At 41.1% G+C, this 18541-nt stretch overlaps 1 protein-coding gene and 1 pseudogene across 1 annotated transcript in view; both read left to right on the top strand.

The window, feature by feature from the left end:
* The first annotated feature begins 32 nt into the window (after window positions 1-32).
* Window positions 33-18541, top strand: part of USP46 (ubiquitin specific peptidase 46) — an 85459-nt gene continuing 66950 nt past the window's right edge. The window contains exon 1 of the mRNA XM_037829791.1: window positions 33-241. Within this exon, the coding sequence (XP_037685719.1) occupies window positions 206-241 (36 nt within the window). The 5' untranslated portion in view covers window positions 33-205. The remainder of the gene's footprint in view (window positions 242-18541) is intronic.
* Window positions 11122-12298, top strand: LOC119529403 (annotated as a pseudogene).

Raw genomic sequence — 18541 nt, 5'->3', positions numbered from 1 at the left:
CCCCGCCTTCCCCGCCCTCCCTGCCGCCGCCTCCTCCTCCCTCCCGGCCGCCCTCTCCCAGCCAAACTGAAAGCCGGGCCCCAGGCCGCCTCCCCGCCGCCGCCCCCCCACCCCGCGCCGTCCTCCCTGCGATCGCTCCACCATGGACATTCCCGTTTTCACCTCATAAAGATGGCGGTGCGGGATCGCTGCAACCTTTAGACTAATGACTGTCCGAAACATCGCCTCCATCTGTAATATGGTGAGTGGCCGCCGCCTCGGGGGTCGCGCCCGACGCGCGGGGAGGCGAAGAAAGGGAAACCGGAGCCGCACACCCGCCCTGCGCCGAGGGGAGGGGTGGGCGGCGGGGTTGGGGTACGAGGGGGTGGCGGCGCAGGCCGCCTCGGGTGGGGTTCGCCCGCGGTGCCGCAAGAAGTTGGCGGCCCCGGAGCTGGGCGGGCCGGCTGCGGCCCCGTGGAGCAGCCGTGGGAGGGGCGCGAGGCCCCCCCAGCCCCGCCGCATCCCGCGCCTCTCTCAAACCCGCGACCCGGGAGCGGGCCCGCGTGTTCCCGGCCGGCGCCGCTGCTCCCCCGCCCTCGGGTTGCGGTGGATGCGGCTTGGGGGGAAAGGGGAGGCCGAACCCTGGACGTCCCGGAGGTGGGGATTGGGGGATAACTTGGGGGTGGGTGGGTGCGGGGGTTCACCCATCCCTTCCTTGAGATAAATAAAGCCCTGCAGGGCTCCCTGGCCTCCCCCATCTCATTTTGAGTGCAGACGTTAGACTGTATTCAAAATTCACTTTGCAGGGGCAATCCATGTGTCTGGAAAAATTTGAAATGTCATAAAGCTGTAAAAAAGCAAAAAAGTGCAAAATTGTGGTTAGAGGAATGAAGTTCTACCTGGTTGGGGAAAGCCAGGTAGTTTGCTCTGGATATCCCAGTTTCCCCGTCTGTGAAACAGGCGCAAGGTTATCGGGCAGTCATATTCAGAGGCCCTCAGGGTGGGGCTGGCGGTGGGCATGGAGGAGTTCTCCAGCGTCTTCGTGCTTGCACCACAGTGGTGGAGGTGTGTGGGCATGGGCGCAGCAAGGGGACATCATTTGGTCTTTGATGGGGTTAGGGTCCGCGATGCAGTGGTCACTTCAACTTGTTTCTCCCATTGCTTTCCCTTCCTTTTCAGTTTTTGCAGGAACAGCTTCCTGCCCTTCAGTTCCCAGAGTGCGTTCTGCTGGTGCCCCTACTTGTTGGAGCCTTGGGGAACTGGGCTTGCCCCTAGGAGTAAGGCATGGCTGCCCTGTGCAGGATGGGAAGGTGTGTGCTTTTGCCTTCACTCTGGAGGCTTCCCTACCCAATCCTGACCCCAATCCTCTCCCCCTACCCTCCCCCAGAGCTGGGACACATGCTCTTTTAAAATCAGTTTTGGGAAAACCTCCCTTGAAGCTAGTAATCCAGGCCCCTAAAGGAAATCTGAGGAGCTTGGTTGAGAAGCCTTGGGGTAAAGTGAGCTGGCTGCCCTTCCCCCATCACACAGCATTTTAATCTTCTGTCCCACATTCTGTTGCAAGATCAACACATGGCTAAGGAGCATTAAGGAAATGTGTTAGCTCAAGGGTGGAGTTGAGACCCACTGGTGTGGCTTCAGTTTTCAGCACTGTTGGACATGGCCACTCTCAGAAGCAAATGCTGGGCTTCCCAGAGTTGATAGCTGCAAAGGTGTTGATGCAGGGAGAGTTAGATGTGGTGGTGGCCCCTGGAGCCTTTCCTTGTGCTCTCTCTTCCTTCTTGGTGGGGTGACAGCTCTCCTGCTCCTTCTTGAGTGGCATTAATGTTACTTGGTGCAGTGGAAAGGTGATGCCTTTCTTCTCAAATTCTGTCTCTGCTACAACCTGGTCCTGAGGAACTCTGAAACCAGAGCAGTTGAATACTCTCTTTCACGCCTGCTGGGGTGGCCTCAGGCCTCGGGGGGTGGGGGTGGGGTGGGGGGGAGGGGGGTGAGAGGTGTCAGGCACAGTCCCAGCCCTTGGCATGCTTTCTGTTCTGAGGTGACACCTCTGCCCTGAAGCAGGATGGAAACTGGAAAGCTAACATGTCCCAAGAGAAAAGCAGCCTCCAGCTCTTTTCTTTTTGTCCTCGGTGCACCTGGGGCTTCTTGGCACACCTGGGCTGAAGGTCACAACCTGTTTCCGGTAAAGCTTGAGGCTGACAGCCCCAGCCTGGGAGAAAGCAGTGGAAGGACACAAGAGGAACGGCAGGTCAGTCCTGCCATAGGCCCAGCATTTGTCTGGAGAGTTGACCTCTAACGTGGAGACTTAAAAAGTTACCAAATTTAGGATCATCACCAAGTGATGAAGAATTTGGGTTCTGAAGTCAGACTTCATGTGTTCGAGTTCTGGTTCTACACTTAATAGCTTTGTGTCCTGGAACAAGTTATCCTCTGTCTCAGTTTTCTTATCTGTAAAATGGGGGTGATAATGATTCCTATCTCAGAGGGCTGTGTATTAAATAAGTTGAGGGGTGGGGTACAGGGCCTAGCACATAGCAAGAGCTTAGTAGGTGTTAGCTGTCATTGTCAAAGTCATTTTCCTCATTATTACCTCACCTTTCAAGCATCTAAGGGACAGTGATTATGCCTTCTCTGTCTGAGGGAAGCAGCTATGAATACAAACAACCCACATGTTCATTTATGCAAACCAAGCTGAAAGGGCCTGTGAAGAAAGCTCTGGGGTGAGACTCCTTAACCCCGCCTCTTTTCAAGCGCTGCTCAGGTCACTCCTGCCCCTCCCAGTCTCACTTCCCAGAGGAAGATGCTGGGTGATGAGGAGACTGCTGCCTTCACCTGACCTGATGTAAATATTCATTGGACCCCATTTAGGTTCTTCACTCCATGATGAATTGTTTCCAGGTAGGACGTTTATGGGTCTCTCCTTACTCTTTAGCACCTCTTTAAGGCTCTTAATGCTCCTTCCCACTCCTTACTCCATTTGGTCCCAGCTGATTTGAGTAGTTGTAGTAAGAGCAAGTGGAGATTGCATTTTCTTTTTAGCAGGCCATTTGGAATATTTTTAACATGCTGATGTGCATCCAGGAAGGGCATTAAAAGACCCTATCCTTCTGCATGAGACTTGAAGAAACCAAGACCTAATACTGAAAAGCAGATTTGTTTCCTCCACCAGACAAGGAAAGACCCCGCAGAACAGAAACAAAAACTTGTTGCAGATTCTTTCATGTGATTGAGAAAGATACACCTTCTCTTTCCGTAATGTCCTCTTGTGCCAGTTTTTAGATATAGGGTACTAGGAAAATATCCATATCCCTCCACCTCTCCCTTCCCTGCTGAAGTTTTATTGTTCATTGGAAGTTTAATGCTAGTTCCCATTTGTTTTAATTTTTCTTCCATGAGAGTTTCTGCCACAGTGATTCTTGATCAGCTTGCTTAGGGCATGTCATCTTGGCTGCACAGCAGTGTCTGGTTCTGAGATAGTAAAGCTTGTTTGGCTGGTGTGTTGTAATTTCTGAAATGCACTAGTTGCTACCAAGCATGAGAAAATGTCCCTGTTGATAATCCACTGATTTTTTTGTCCAGACCAAAACATTTAACTTCCTACGTATTTTACAAAGGGAGGGTTTTTTTTTTCTCTTTCTTTCCTTCTAAGTTTTCTATTTGAAGTTGAAGAGCTTGAGGAATTTTCTAAAAAGGAAGCATTTGTTAGGAGAGACTAAGTGTGCCCTCCAGAAATGTGACATGTACCAGTGCAAATTGGTCTAAATCATGTAATCTTCATTTTGTTTGTTAATGGTACTGTAAGATGTACTGCAGAGGAAATGCGTATCAAATAGATTACAAATGTTCCGGTAAATGGCCATTTGTTGAGGACCTGCTTTGCTTGTGTTGGCACATGCTATGTACAGTACGTGCAGGTGCTCAGTAAATGAATGAAGTGAGTCCCTTTCCCCAGGGAGCTCACTGGTTCCTTAACATGTGGGCATGACATTAGTAAGAATGTCCATTTCAATACAGTGTAATATTCACACAGATAAAGGTTGAGTAAAATCCTAAAAGATGTGCAATGGAGAGACTGATTAACATAACAGGACTTATCTTCAAGATAGTTTTGTTCGAACAAAATTTGATTCACTTTCTGTTTGTGGCTTTCATTTTATGTGAAGACATGATTATAGTCAATGTAATTTAGAACTGTAATTTGTAGCATCTCTTCAGTTAAGGATGAGTCTTATGGTGCCCTTGGGCAAATTGTTTTATTTTTGGGGGACTTTTAGTTTTTCTCAACTTGTAAAAGTGATTTTTTTTTTGGTCATCAAAAGCTTTTTGGTAAGTATGTTTCTTAGATAAAGGCTTTTTATAAAAATCTGCATGTCTTAATTGGTTAGCAACCACTTGAGTGCCTGACTACCTTGCTTAAAACTGTGTCACTTCCCAGATACTGACACTTCAGCATATGTTGAACAACCCCAGTATATTATTTGACACCAGTTTAATGCCTGAATTCTTTTAAATAAATGCAGTCACCTTGAAATGAAGGGAAAGTAAAATGAATAAAAATTTGGAACACAAACTACGGGTTTACTACGAATTTTTGTTTCTGCCCTGCTGGGTCCCTTATAAAGATAGTTTCGTCTTGGTAAGTCACTAACTTCCTTTAGACAAGTATTTGACAATAGTTGGGAAAAATTTTTAAATTATTGAAAAGTATGCAAACCTCATAATTTGGGGGAAGAGATAACTTGCATCTTCCTCTGTTACTGTTATTCATGCTACCCATTCTCAAAGATAAATGAAAACTAAGTTTAATGTATCAACCAGGAGTGGGTAAAATCACCTAAGAGGTTCTACTGTTACAGTTGTCAGATTTTAGAAATTGCAGCCTAAGATGGGGTGGGTTAATGTTTAAAGAACTTTCTGTTCTGCCACCACAAGTCTAATATTCAAGAATGTGTGTTAGGTCAGGACCTGACATTTAGGTCTGCTGATTTTTCTCTGTTTTTCTTGGAATCTCAGGGAAAAACAAAGTCGAATGTTAATCTTTAATTAGAATTGAAGATTGTTTTACCATTTTTCTGGATATCAAGTTTATGTGTTCACCCATGTAATAAAACCTTATTTATTTGGATTTCACTAATGTGGAATTTTGGTATGTTCATATTGTACTTGAAAACAAGTTTCAATTTTGATTCTCTTAGCATTTAAGAGAAATCGCTCTAATTCACATGTCTCTTTGTCCCAGGCTGGTCTTTCCAGTTAGTTTGAATGGGTTAAGGTTTTATGATTGTATTTAATTCTGTGGTATCCTCAGAACAGTATCTCTTGGTGGTTTTATCTCCAGCCTGTTGGTGAAGCCAGCCCAAAGCAAACTGACTGGAACAGTTGTAAAAAATGGTATCTTTTAGTCCAGTTAACTTTTCTGTCTGAATACTTTAAAGCAACTTCCTACGATAAGCCTTCAGTTATGGCTAAAACAAATGCTAGTCTAAGGATTTGAAAGGACTTGCTGGTATTTTAAGAGACAGGCCACCCCAAAATGAGCCAGCAATAATTATCTTGGGACAAGTAAATTTTATATCAGCAGTAAAAGCATTTTAGAATATGTTTCTATTCTGGGATTATGGCTGTCAGAAGTCTTCTACATGGAATTTTACCACAGTTTGGAGCACGATTATTTGCTGTGGATAGTTTTAACAGCATGGGTGAGGGGAGACCCTGTTGGTTCCCAGGACTTCACTTTCTAGTCCCAGGTCCTACCATCCTGTCGCTTGTGGCTATATATCACCCACGTTCTGATGCTACTTTCAGACCCGCAAATGTTTTAGTGCAACTCAGACTTGGGACTCTTTTTTTCTGGGTGGTGATGAATTTGCAGGCATCCAGAAAAGTATGGAAAATAATACAGTGAACACTCACAGATCTAGTGAAGAAGTAAAATATTACAAATGTAACTGAAGACCCTGTGTACCCTTCCCCATTTCATTCCCCTTCTCCCCAGCTATTTTAACCACTATTCTGAATTTGGTGTTTATCACATGTTTTTATACTTACTAAATATATACATATTCATAAACCAGTACAGTATTGTTTCCTCATGTTTTAAAATGTTCTGTAATACTGAATAAATCCTTCTCAGTTTGCTTTTATTGTTTAAATTATGATTTTTTTTGAGATTTATACATTTAGATACCTGTAATTCTGGTTTCTTTTAACTACTTTATAATATTCCATCATATGAATATGTTATAACATATTTCATTTTACCATTGGAAAACACTTAGGTTTATAGTTTTGTCTGTGTGCTGTTATAGTACTATGAACAGCCTTGAACTTGTCTCCCTGTGTATATGTTTGAAGATATCTCTAGGATATATACCTAGAAGGGAAATAGCTGGGTGGAACAAAGCAGGCATCCTTCAACTTTAATATATTGCCAGATTGTTCTCCAAAGCAGCGGATCGCAGTTCCAGTTGCACCACATGCTTGTAGACACTTGGTATTCTTAGCCTTGTTGTTTAACCAATCTGATGGGTATGAAATGGTGTCTTTGTGGTTTAAAATTTGTATTTCCCTGTTTTCTAGGGTGGTTGAACATGTTTCCATGTATTTCTTGTGCTGGGTTGTTTTGAATCCAGGGGCTTGGGAGCATTTTTCCAAGGCTGGAAAGTCAGGGTTGCAGTGTTGGTTTTGTCTGAAAACAGGGAAAGGGGTGATGAAGGGCAACACTGGGGAGATCAAAGAAAAAGGCAAGGAAGGTAGGGATGGAATGGAGTTTATAGCTTGAGGGAATAATGTTGAGATGGTCACTGCCATCCAGGGTGAAAACTTGTAGCAAAAGGATTTTAGACTAGAGTCTATGAGATAGCTTGAGTGTTGAGAGTAAATTGGAGAAACCTTGCTGTGCTAGCCAGACCTCAGCTCAAGTCACCTCTTTCATGCTGGAGAGTAGCTTTATTTAATCAAAATGGGCTTTAGTGTGTCTGCGGCCTCTTCTGGGTGAGAATAACAGCAGGCTGTACTTGGGGAGTTTTCCTGTTTACCCAGTTGCTTTTTGAAGTTCTTTTAGAAAGGCAATGTGAGATTATGGTCTTCCTCCAGAAATACATTTCTTTGTCCATCAGGTTAAGTACATTGAGCAGGAAACTAGTTTTTGATCAGGATCTGCTTGAATGTATTTGTGGGATTACTATCGGAAACATTTGGAAAACATTCCCTCCACTTCATTTTACTTTTTGTAGTATGATGAATGTCTCCTTGTTGAACACAAATATGTCAGCTTTAAAAATGTTATCCCTTAGTGGTTCTTTGGTGTACCAAAAAAAATTGTGCCCATAGGTAGAGTCTTGTATTAAAAATTCAAACTCTGGGATTCTACCCCCAGAGATTTTAAGTAGATCTAAGTTGGAGCCTTGAAATCTGCATCTTAAATGAGTATCCCCCTGCTACCCACCACCGTAATTCTGATGCAAGTGAACTGAGGACCACACTTTGAGAAATATTGCTATACTTCAGTTATAATCCTTGGCCTCCTAATATAGATTGCTTATAGAAATCACCTGCCAGGTGAAAGTTTTTCTCAAATCTCCTTACAGTTATTTAAAGTAGTAGTTTAACTTCCAAAGCTAGAAATTAAATCATGAAACATTAACATACAGAAAAATATGGGGAAAAGTATGCAAAATAATATATAACATATATCACATACCCACTCCCCTGATTTAACAGATATTAAAATTTAACCATATTTGGTTAAGATCTTTTTTTTAGACTAATGTTTTAAAGATACAGCTAATCACCCCCATCTCTTTCCTCTTCCCTTCTAAATCTAACCGTTTTCTTGAAGCTGGTATAGTGTTTTCCATGCATGTCTTTATACTTTTAGTTCATATTGATGATTCCATAAGCAATGTATTAAAGTTTGTGCATGTAAAAATAGATAGCATTTTGCAACTTTCTTTTTTCACTCAACAGTTACATTTGAGATTATCTGTGTTGACTCATTGTGCTGGTTTGTATATATTATGTCCCCCAGAAAAAGCCATGTTCTTTGAAGCAATCTTGTAGGGGCAGATTAATCTTTTTGATTAGGGTGTGATCTCTTGATTGGATGTTTCCATGGAGATGTTACCCACCCAACTGGAATAATACCTTTGATTAGATTATTTCCATGGAAGTGTGGCCCCGCCCATTCAACATGGGTGTTGATTTAACACTGGAGTACTTTAAAAGAAAGCCACATAGGCCCAGATGCTTGCTGATGCTGATGCTTAGACATGCATGGAGTTGTGGAACCCTGATGCTTGCTGCGGCCTAGAGAGACATTTTGAAGACAGCTGTTGAAAGCTGACGCTGACATTTTAGAGAATGCCATTTTGAAATGCAACCTGGGAGCAAGCAGACGCCAGCCATGTGCCTTCCCATCTAACAGAGGTTTTCCGGATGCCAATGGCCTTCCGTCGGTGAAGGTACCCTGTTGTTGACGCCTTACCTTGGACACCTTATGGCCTTAAGACTGTAACTTTGTAACCAAATAAACCCCCTTTATAAAATCCAATCCATTTCTTGTGTTTTGCAAAATGGCAGCATTAGGAAACCAGGGACACTCATATAGATACTAGTTTATCCATTTGAACTGTTCTGTAACAGTATTCTTTGACTTAAATAAGCATGGGTTTCTTATCTATTTCCTTATTTCCCAAAAAATCGTTTCCAAAATATTTTCACTGGGATGGTTTTCAAAATGTTCTCTCTGGAAATAGTGCTTCATTAAATATTCTTGTTCCTGTCTTCTTTGCATGTGGGACTTCATTTCTCCAGGGGATAGTCCTGGGTGTGGAAGTATGCCTCTCATAGGATATGTGTGTGTACAACTTTACTAGGTAATATCAAATTGGCCTCCAAATAGAGCTTTTTTGATACATAGCTTTCTAGAGCACAGTCCCAGAGTTTTGAACTGTGGATAAGTGTAGGTAAGTCTAGAGTGAGTTTTAGGCACCTGCTGGTGTGCACGTTCTCTTTTTTAAGTGCCACAGCTGATTCTGATAAACATTCTGGTTTAAGAAACCAGTTAGGCAGCAAACTTCTTAGGGGCAGGAGCTATGTTTATCTTATTCACTATTTACTTCCCAGCTTTTAGCACAGTGCCTAGTGCATGCGGTGGCTGCTCAATAAATAAATAGTGGATAATTGAATGGAGAGAAGTAGTTTGAGAGAATGGAAGAATTGCTTTGAATGCAGTGAAGCAGTGCTCCCCAAATTTTAATTGGAATTCCCCAGAGATCTTGTCAAAATGCAGATTCTGATTCAGTTGGTCTGATGTGGGGCTCAAGAGATTGCATTTCTTTTTTTTTTTTAAATTCAGTTTTATTAAGATATATTCACGTACCATACGGTTATCCACAGGGTACGATAAATTGTTCACAGTACCATCATATAGTTGTGTATTTATCACCAAAATCAATTTTTGAACATTTTCATTACTCCAAGAATAAAAAGAAAAATAAAAAGAAAAGTACAAGTAAAGAAGAACACTCAAAACATCCCAGCCCCCTTATTATTCATTTAATTTTTGTTTCCATTTTTCTACCCATCTGTCCATATACTGCATAAAGGGAGTGTGAGCCACAAGGTTTTCACAATCACACAGTCACACCATGTAAGCTGCATAGCTATACATACAGTCGTCTTCAAGAATCAAGGCTACTGGGTTGCAGTTCAGCAGTTTCAGGTATTTCCTTCTTGCTATTCCAATACACTTAAAACTTAAAAGGGATAGCTATATAACACATAAGAATAACCTCCAGAATGACCTCTGGACTCCATTTGAAATCTCTCAGCCACTGAAACTTTAGTCAAGAAGGCTTTCTCAGTCCCACGGTGCTGGGTGGTCCAGGCTCATCCCCGGGAGTCATATCTCACGTTGCCAGGGGGATTTACACCCCTGGGTGTCATGTCCCATGTAGGGGGAGGGCAGTGAGTTTACCTGCAGAGTGGGCTTAGAGAGAGAGAGAGAGAGACTGCATCTGAGCAACAAAAAGGTTAAGAGGTTGCATTTGCAACAACCTCTGGTGATACAGATGCTGCTCATTTGGGGAGCACACTCAGATAAGCAAGTTCCCAGGGAAGAAATAAAACAATTTCAGAGGAGGGTGGGATTTGAACTCCTGCTTGGTCAATCCAGAGCCTGTTTGAAAAACCTTCCTCACAGGGTTTTTTTGTTTTGTTTTGTTTTTATGGAGAATCAAAGGAGATTCTGCCCATGGAAGCACATTTTAGGCTGTGATTCCTTCACACATTACTTCTCATAATTATTCTCTGAGTGAATTAATATTTCCTTGCAGTTTGCTCAAAGCTATTGAGCCATGTTCCTATTACTATTACAGGAACAAAACACAGTATGAAATTCTACTTTCCTCCTACTGGCCATTGACGTTAGAGGGGGTTTTGGGAGGAGTGAGATTGGAGGCAGAGGCAGAATTCACTGCATAGCTTGGTTCTGACTATGCCAGATGCTTCCTTTTTACTCTTTCTATTATATTGGGAGGAAGAGGGCTAGAGGGAGGCCCAAAGCTCCCTCCTAACTCAGCTCTGCACCGTGGGAGATGACGGGATATTAGGAAGACCCTCTAACATAGTCTCCAAATCAGACACTTTTGAAAATGAAGGGGGGCGAGTGTGTGCTAAAAATAAATAACAAGTATTAATTGATCTGCTCTAGGTAGAATTGGAGCTGTTGAGGGCAAACTGGGACCTCTGGTCACCCTACGGTTAAGCCATAATGAGACACTGTCATTTCAACACAAGGTTTCAGGATGTTTTGGTGACTGGGGATCCTGCCTCATCAGTCTGAAAGAGGCAGTGAGGGCAGGCCCTGGACACAGCTGCCTGCATTTGGCAAGTTACGCAAACCCTCTGTGTCTTGGTTTCCTCACTTAAAAAGGAACTAATCATAGTACCTGTCTCATAGAATTATTGGATAAATTGGAATTGTATGCATCAAGCACTTTGTGCAATAACTTTACTTACTTAGCATTCAATAAGTATAAGCAATCAATTAAGTGAAATTCAGAATTGGTATGTATTGTATGCTGGGGTGAGGTGGGGTGGGGGTGGGGTATCTGTTTTTCTTAAGTTTCCCTTCCTGTGGAGAAAAGCTGTAGAATGGACCCAGTTTCTCACATCAGTGATTTCTCAACCATCAGTTTTTTGTCCTTCATGGTTTTCATTATGTTTGTGTGCCACCTGAACTTACTTACTTAATAATTCTCTTTAAGTCTATTCACCTTTTTAATTTTTTTTTAATTTGGCCTCATTCTATACTAAGACCTCTGTGAAATAATGGTTTTGATGAGCTGGTTCTATGTTTTTTTAATACAGGTCAAATACGTAATTGCTAAAATTAAATGTGTTCCTACTTGAGTCACCTAAGATTATCTCACATCCATCCAGCATTCACGGCCCATAGTTTGGATGACACTGGTCCTGGTAAGGTATTCTTTATGGTTGTTCAGAAAACTGACTGTTGACTTTGGTAGCCATGATTGCCCAGCTGGGACTCAAGCCAAACAGTCATGGTCAATATCTGGCAAAGACCGAATTGAGGTCTTTCATTTGCAGATGGCACAGAGCATCACGAAGGCTCGATTAAAAGGAGCACAGAGAGGTCAAAACCTGCTGAAGAAAAAATCTGATGCCTTGACTCTTCAGTTTCCAGAGATCCTAAAGAAGATAATAGAGACTAAAATGTTGATGGGTGAAGTGATGAGAGAAGCTGACTTTTTACTTGCTAAGGCCAAGTTCACAGCTGGGGACTTCAGCACCACAGTTATCCAAAATGTGAATAAAGCCCAAGTGAAGATTGATTTATGCAAAGGAAGATAATGTAGCAGGAGTTACCTGGCCAGTGTTTGAACATTACCATGAAGGAACTGACAGTTATGAACTGACTGGTTTAGCCAGAGGTAGGGAACAGCTGACTAAGTCAAAAGAGAAATTATGCCCAAGCAGTGGAACTACTGGTGGAACTAGCTTCGCTGCAGACTTCCTTTGTTACTCTGGATGAAGCTATTAAGATAACCAACAGTCATGTAAATACCATTGAACATGTCATCATTCCTTGGATTGAATGTCCCCTTATATTGTCACAGAACTGGATGACAGGCAGCAAGAAGAGTTCTGTAGGTTAGAGAAAATACAGGAGAAGAAAGAGATTCCCAAGGGAAAATCCAAGAAGGACTTGGAGCAGCGGAGAGCAGCTGGGGAAGGGATGGAGCCAGCTAATCTGGCTGAAGAAAAGGATGACAATCTTCTGTTTGAATAAACTTCCTGCTCTGGTCCTTTCTGAAGCCCTAATATTGGCTCCATTTTAATTCACAGTTGTGTAAATGTGGTATGTGTGGCTATGTATTTTTTGGCTTAAGAGTTTCACTGGTGGTAAAATTTCCCTGGGCATCAATTTATGGGATTACTTTTGCAGAATCACATTTCAGCAAACATTTATCACAGATAAGAGAGGTTTGTAGAACCTGCCCAGAACTTATAGAATTTACTAAGCAGAAGTGTCACTGTACTCAGTTTACATCCATGTTACAGATGGTCTGCTTAACAAGCATGTTATGAAATAATCCTTAGGAAACATCAGTGGTCTCAGGTCAGCAACCGCATTTGTACCCTTTGTGGCTACTCACTTGCAAACATTGATGCTGTTGGCTGACTTTGCTGCAGTTTCTCTTGTATTACCGTTGTACTTCTCTCCTCAAGCTTCCTGAACACCTTCACTTATTTTTCCTTTCATGACAGGTCTCTATCCTTGTCTGTCATGAGAGTTCTGCCAATTTAAATGTGACTATGATATAAACAGAGTAAAATGGCTGATTTTAAAATAGGTTGTTCCTTTTTAATTATTAATTTACTGCTAACAGTCTTATTCTTATGCTCAGATCAGCACATGGTCTTGTCATCCAGAGTTTTTCTCTGCAGAAATGTGGAAAATTAAGGGTAACCTCCCTTTTTTCTTCTCCTGTTAGTTTTACTAGTAGGCTTACTCTGATTGATTTATTGCATTTTTTGGGTACTAATATGATTGCCAATGAGTTATGAGAGTCATAATACTTACTCCTTTCCTAATCTAAGAAAAATACTAATTCCCATTTTGGAGTATGGGATAAGGTCACTTTTCATTGATTTCTAAGCAGTAATAACTTGCTGTCTTTTACATATGAAGAGGCATTTATGTGGCCACACTAGGAGGTTGCTTTGAGCTTTTAATTACTGTCTGATTTGGCAGGAGCCATCCATGATTACTCAGGCTTTCTCGCAACCAATTCCAGGCATTTTTTACATGATTGGTGATGGGACAGTTTTTTGGTTGGTGAAATTGTGACACTTGCCTTATTAGTATTCTAATCAATTGATACCACAGACTTTTTAAAGCATTAAATAATTTAGCAAACATTTAACACCTGCTGGAAAATAGTAAAGCTTTGTTTAAAAACAACAACAACTGCCTGTTGGAGGAATGCAGTTTAACTGGTTTCTAGATTATGGGTCGGTGACCTTCCCTGGGAGGCAGGATGTATGTGGATGAGATCTGGTTGGAGTTTCCACACCATACTTGGTTGGATGCGAGAGCTTGAAGTTATCTACCCCCTCAAAGAATCCACTTTTTATCCACAACATGAGAACAAAGAGAGAATTTACTTCCCTGGCTGTTGTGAGCCTTATATGGAATCACGTAAGTCGAGTACTTAACCTGGTGCCTGTCCATTTTTATTACTTGTTTTCTTCCAGTGTCTCTCTCTCTCTCTCTAGCTTTTTTTTTTTTTTTTTTCCCGTTAGTAAAAGAGCCCAGACAATATAGGGGAAAGAGCACCAAGTTAGGGATATAAAGTCCTGGGTGGCAATCCTGACCTTGCCACTAAGTGACTTTGGGCAGGTCACTTAGGCTTCGCAGGTTCTATAAAATGGTCAGAACTATCCCTACTCATGAGGACGAGATGATGTCTGTGCAAGCTTCTTGTCAACTAGCCATGGCTTCCAATCAGAGAGAAGAGTAGGGAAGGGAAATGGTCAAGGGGAAGAAGAAGCCACGATTTTGGACTGGAATGTCATTGGAAGATACAGCACTGATGATGCCTGGCAAAGCTCTTTTAACCATCAGTCAAGATAAAGTGTTTTTCCTTTTCTTGATAATGAGAGCACATCATGTAGTGAAAGACATTTAGTCATCTAATAAGCTTATGAAATACCCCTTTGTGTTATTTTGTGTAGAATGTTGTGTTCCTAATTGAGAAGTACATGAAGCAGCTAAACACAGTTTCTTTTTTTAGTTTCAAAGAAAGTTTTTGAATATATAGTGAGAGTTCCCACCATAGAAATTTAAAAATATACAAAAGGGTGTATGTTGAAAATACATCTACTATACAGTTCTTTTTTGTGGGATCTACCAATATTTGCAGTTTATATGGTTTCATCCAGTGGTGTCTTATTCCTGTACAAGCAAATATATGTACATTGCCTGAGCTCTTTTGCTAATGGGAAAAAAAAAGAGGCACTTGAAGAAAACAGGTAATAAAAATGGACAGGCACCGGGTTAAGCACTAGACTTACGTGATTCCCTGTGAGGCTCACAACAACCAGGGAAGTAAATTCTCTCTTTGTTCTCATGTTGTGGATAAGAAGCGGGTTCTTTAAGGAGGTGGATAACTTCAAGTTCTCACATTTTCTTTTAAACCCACAAATAGTACTTATAGTATATACTGATCTGTTGTGATCAGCACTTTGCTTTTTTCATTTTTTAATCTCACTAAGTCTTGCAGATGAGTGTGAGCTAGTATGTAAAGAGCATCCTCATTCCTTTTTTATGGCTAGAGAGTATTCAATTTCTTGAATGTATTGCATTCACTTAAGCAGGCCCCCACTCTTGGAGATAGTCTTCCAGTCTTTGGTTTTTACAAACAAGGCTATAACAACTTTAGCTATATATCATTTTGTTTTTATGTGGGAGTATATCTGTCTGCTAACTTCCTGGTAATGGAATTCCATGTATATAACTTTGATGGATTTTGCCAAACTGCTCCCTATCAGTAATATGTGCAACTCTTGTTTACTGCACCCTTGCCAAAGCAGTGTGCTATCCAAAAACCTTTTGATCTTTGCCAGTCAGGGGAAAAGTGGTGCTTGGTATATTTTTAGTTTCCATTTCTCCTATTAGAAGTGCGCTTGAGCAGCTATTCCCATGTTTAGTAAAACAAGCTCAACTTCATTTAAGTGTTTTGCTGTTGGCAAATTATTTTCAAAGCAGGTGGGAAAGGGCCAGTTTTATTTATATTTTCAAACTGTCACAGATTAATTTTTTTCTTGTATTTCACAAAAATATTACTAGGCCCTGCCCTAATCAAGATAGTGGAATTAAACGTTTTAGTGCTCCATCCTCCTACAGAAGCTTTTACAAACAGCAAGAACTGGCAGAAACATCCCCTTTCACAAAAGTCCAGAAAATAGTTAAAGGAATGTAGTACCAGGGTGAGCACCAAATCAAGAAAAAGTCTACTTAAAAGTGGTAGGGTCTTATGGTGCCCTGGCTGGCCACTTCCCCACCCTCACCGGCCCAGTGTGCAGCTGACTTGCACTTGCAGTGCAGATTCCTAGTCCTGGTTCTGGAAGTCACAGAGTAACCCTCATGTATATGCGGTGAGTGTATATGTCTGGGCCAGTCTGTTGGGTGGTGCCATTCCTAAAGCCACCCTGCCTGTAGGTGGTTCACAGGGCTCTCCTACAGAACACTGTGGGCAAACAGTCAATGGCTGCCTGGGGCAAGGGATTGCTGGCTTAAGAATGTACAGTGCAGTGCCTGGGACCTTGAAGAAACTATATCCTGGGAAGAGCATACATTCAGAACCATGTAGAATGGAGGAATTCCTAGGGACAGACACACATGTCCGACACAAGACAAGAAGCATGCACAGAAAGGATCAAGGTGGGCCCCAAAGTTTTGGCCTTGAAACTCATTGTATGGATAAGTCTTGAAGGACAGCACTGGCACAGGTCAATCTAAAAACATGGGGAAAGGTGTGAGGGAAGGTGTTTCTTTCTTCTTTTTTTTAATGCTAGTTACTAGCATTCAAGGAAAACTTTGTTATAACACTAATTGGACACAAGCTTAAGGAATAGATGTCTCAGAGTCTAAATTATAGGATGATACATTAAAATATCAAAATGTCAAGGTTTCAACAAAAGGTTATAAAATATACAAAAACACAGGAAGTGATGGCCCAGGCGAAGGAGAAAATTAAAGCATTAGAAACCATTGGTGAGGAGGACCAGACCTGGGACATAACAGACTTTAAAAACATGGTCCTAAATTTGCTCGAAGAGCTAAAGAAAAACATGGACAGAGAACTAAAGGAAATCAGGAAAATGACAGATGAACACAAAGAGAATATCAATACAGAGATGGAAATTATGCAAAGACACCAAACAGAGCTGAAGTCCACAGTAACAAAAAATTTAAATTCCCTAGGGGGTTTCGACAGTAAATTGAAGCTGGCAGAAGAAAGAATCAGAGAACTTGAATATAAACAATTGAAATCATTCAGTCTGAGGAGAAGAAAGAATGAAGAAAAGTGAATAGAGCCTGGGAACCCATGGGACACAAATCTAGCATGCCAGTCAAGCATTTCGGGGGATCCAGAAGGAGAAGAAAGAGAAAGCAGCATAAAAAATATTCAGAGAAATAATGGCTGAAAAATCCCCAAATGTAACAAAAAGACATGAATATACATACCCAAAATACTCAGTGAGCTCCAATAGGATGAACCAAATAGACACATACCACGGCATATTATACTCAAACTGTCAAATGCCAAAGATAAAGAGAGAATTCTGAAAGCCACAAGAGAGAAGCAACATGTCATGTACAAGGGAGCCTTGGTAAGATTAAGCTCCACTTTCTCATTGGAAACCATGGAGGCAAGAAAGCAGTGGGTTGAAATATTTAAAGTTCTGAAAGCAAAAAATTGCTAACCAAGAATTTTGAATCTGGTAAAACTGCTTTTCAAAAATGAGGGACAGTTTAAGACATTCCCAGATAAACAAAAGATGACAGAGTTTGTCACTACTAGATCAGCCCTATAAGAGATGCTAAAGGGAGTTCTGCAGGTGAGAGGAAAGGACAATAGACAACAGATTGAAGCCACCTGAAGAAATAACAATCTCCAGAAGGGTAACCATAGAGGGAAATATAAATGCTAGGTCTACTGTATTTTGGGTTTGTACCTCCACTTTTTACTTCCTACAGGATCTAAAAGGCAAATGCGTAAAATGTAATGATAAATCAGTGATTTTGGATTCATAATATGTATGTGACCAGAACTACATAAAGTTGGGGGGACAAAAGGGTATAGGAACATAGTTTGTGTATTCTATTGAAATTAAGTCAGTATCAGAGCAAATGAGATTGTTATAGATTTAGGGTGTTAAATTTAAGCCCATGTTAACTGCAAAGAAAATACCAAAGAGTATGCAAACTTATAGAGGCAGAAGTTAATAGTATAGGTTGCCAGGATTGTGGGTGGGGGGTGGGGAAGGGGGACTGGAGAATTAATGCAAAATGAGTGTAGGGTTTCTGTTTGGGGAGTTTTTAGTAATGGAAGGTAGTGAGGTACCACAACATTGTGAAGGTGATTAATCCCATTGAATGGTATGCTTGGGAGTGGTTGAGATGGGAAAGTTTATGTGATATATATGTTCCCACAATTTAAAAAAAAAAAAAAAAGATCAACTAAGGAGTCAATGGCAAATAAAGGCAATACATGATCTTAGACAGGATCTAACAGGTAGGAGAAGAGGTTCAAAAGGACAGTATCGCTGCATAAAACAAACAAAAAAAAAAATAGAATATAACATGTAAGCTTTATATCAGTGGTAAATATCTTGAACTGATGACTGCACTGAAGATGGATACATAAGTGAAAATTCTTGTTCTTAGGAAATGTACATGGCAGTATTAAGTATTCAAGGAACATGATGCATACAACCATACAACCTACATTCAAGTGTTAAGAAAATGGATTGATGAATGGATAGATGAATTGATAGATTGATGGATAGTTATAATGATATGGCAAATGTGGCAAAATGTTTAAATTGGTGAATTTGGGGTGTCTGGGGTGAGATGGTGTATAGTTCTCTGGGGTTTGCATTATTTTTGTAACTGTCTTGTAAGTTTGCAATCATTTCAAAATAAAAGTTTCAAGTTAAAAAAAAAGAATTACTAGGAAAACAAAATTTTAAAAACCCAAAGATATTATAATACAAACCCAAATTTTTTGAAATTAAATTCAGTTTTATTGAGATATATTCCCATACTATGCAATCATCGATGGTGTAAATCAGCTGTTCGTAGAACCAACAGTACCAATCTGTTTTTGAACATTTTCCTTATACCAGAAAGAAGAATAATAAAAAATAAAAGTAAAAAAGAACACCCAAATCACCCCCCACATCCCACCCAAATTTTCATTTAGGTTCCGTCCCCCTTCTTCTACTCATCCATTCATACACT

This window comes from Choloepus didactylus, chromosome 3 (assembly GCF_015220235.1).
Source record: "Choloepus didactylus isolate mChoDid1 chromosome 3, mChoDid1.pri, whole genome shotgun sequence".
Classification (NCBI taxonomy): Eukaryota; Metazoa; Chordata; class Mammalia; order Pilosa; family Megalonychidae; genus Choloepus; species Choloepus didactylus.
This window is presented reverse-complemented; position numbering and strand designations above follow the sequence as displayed.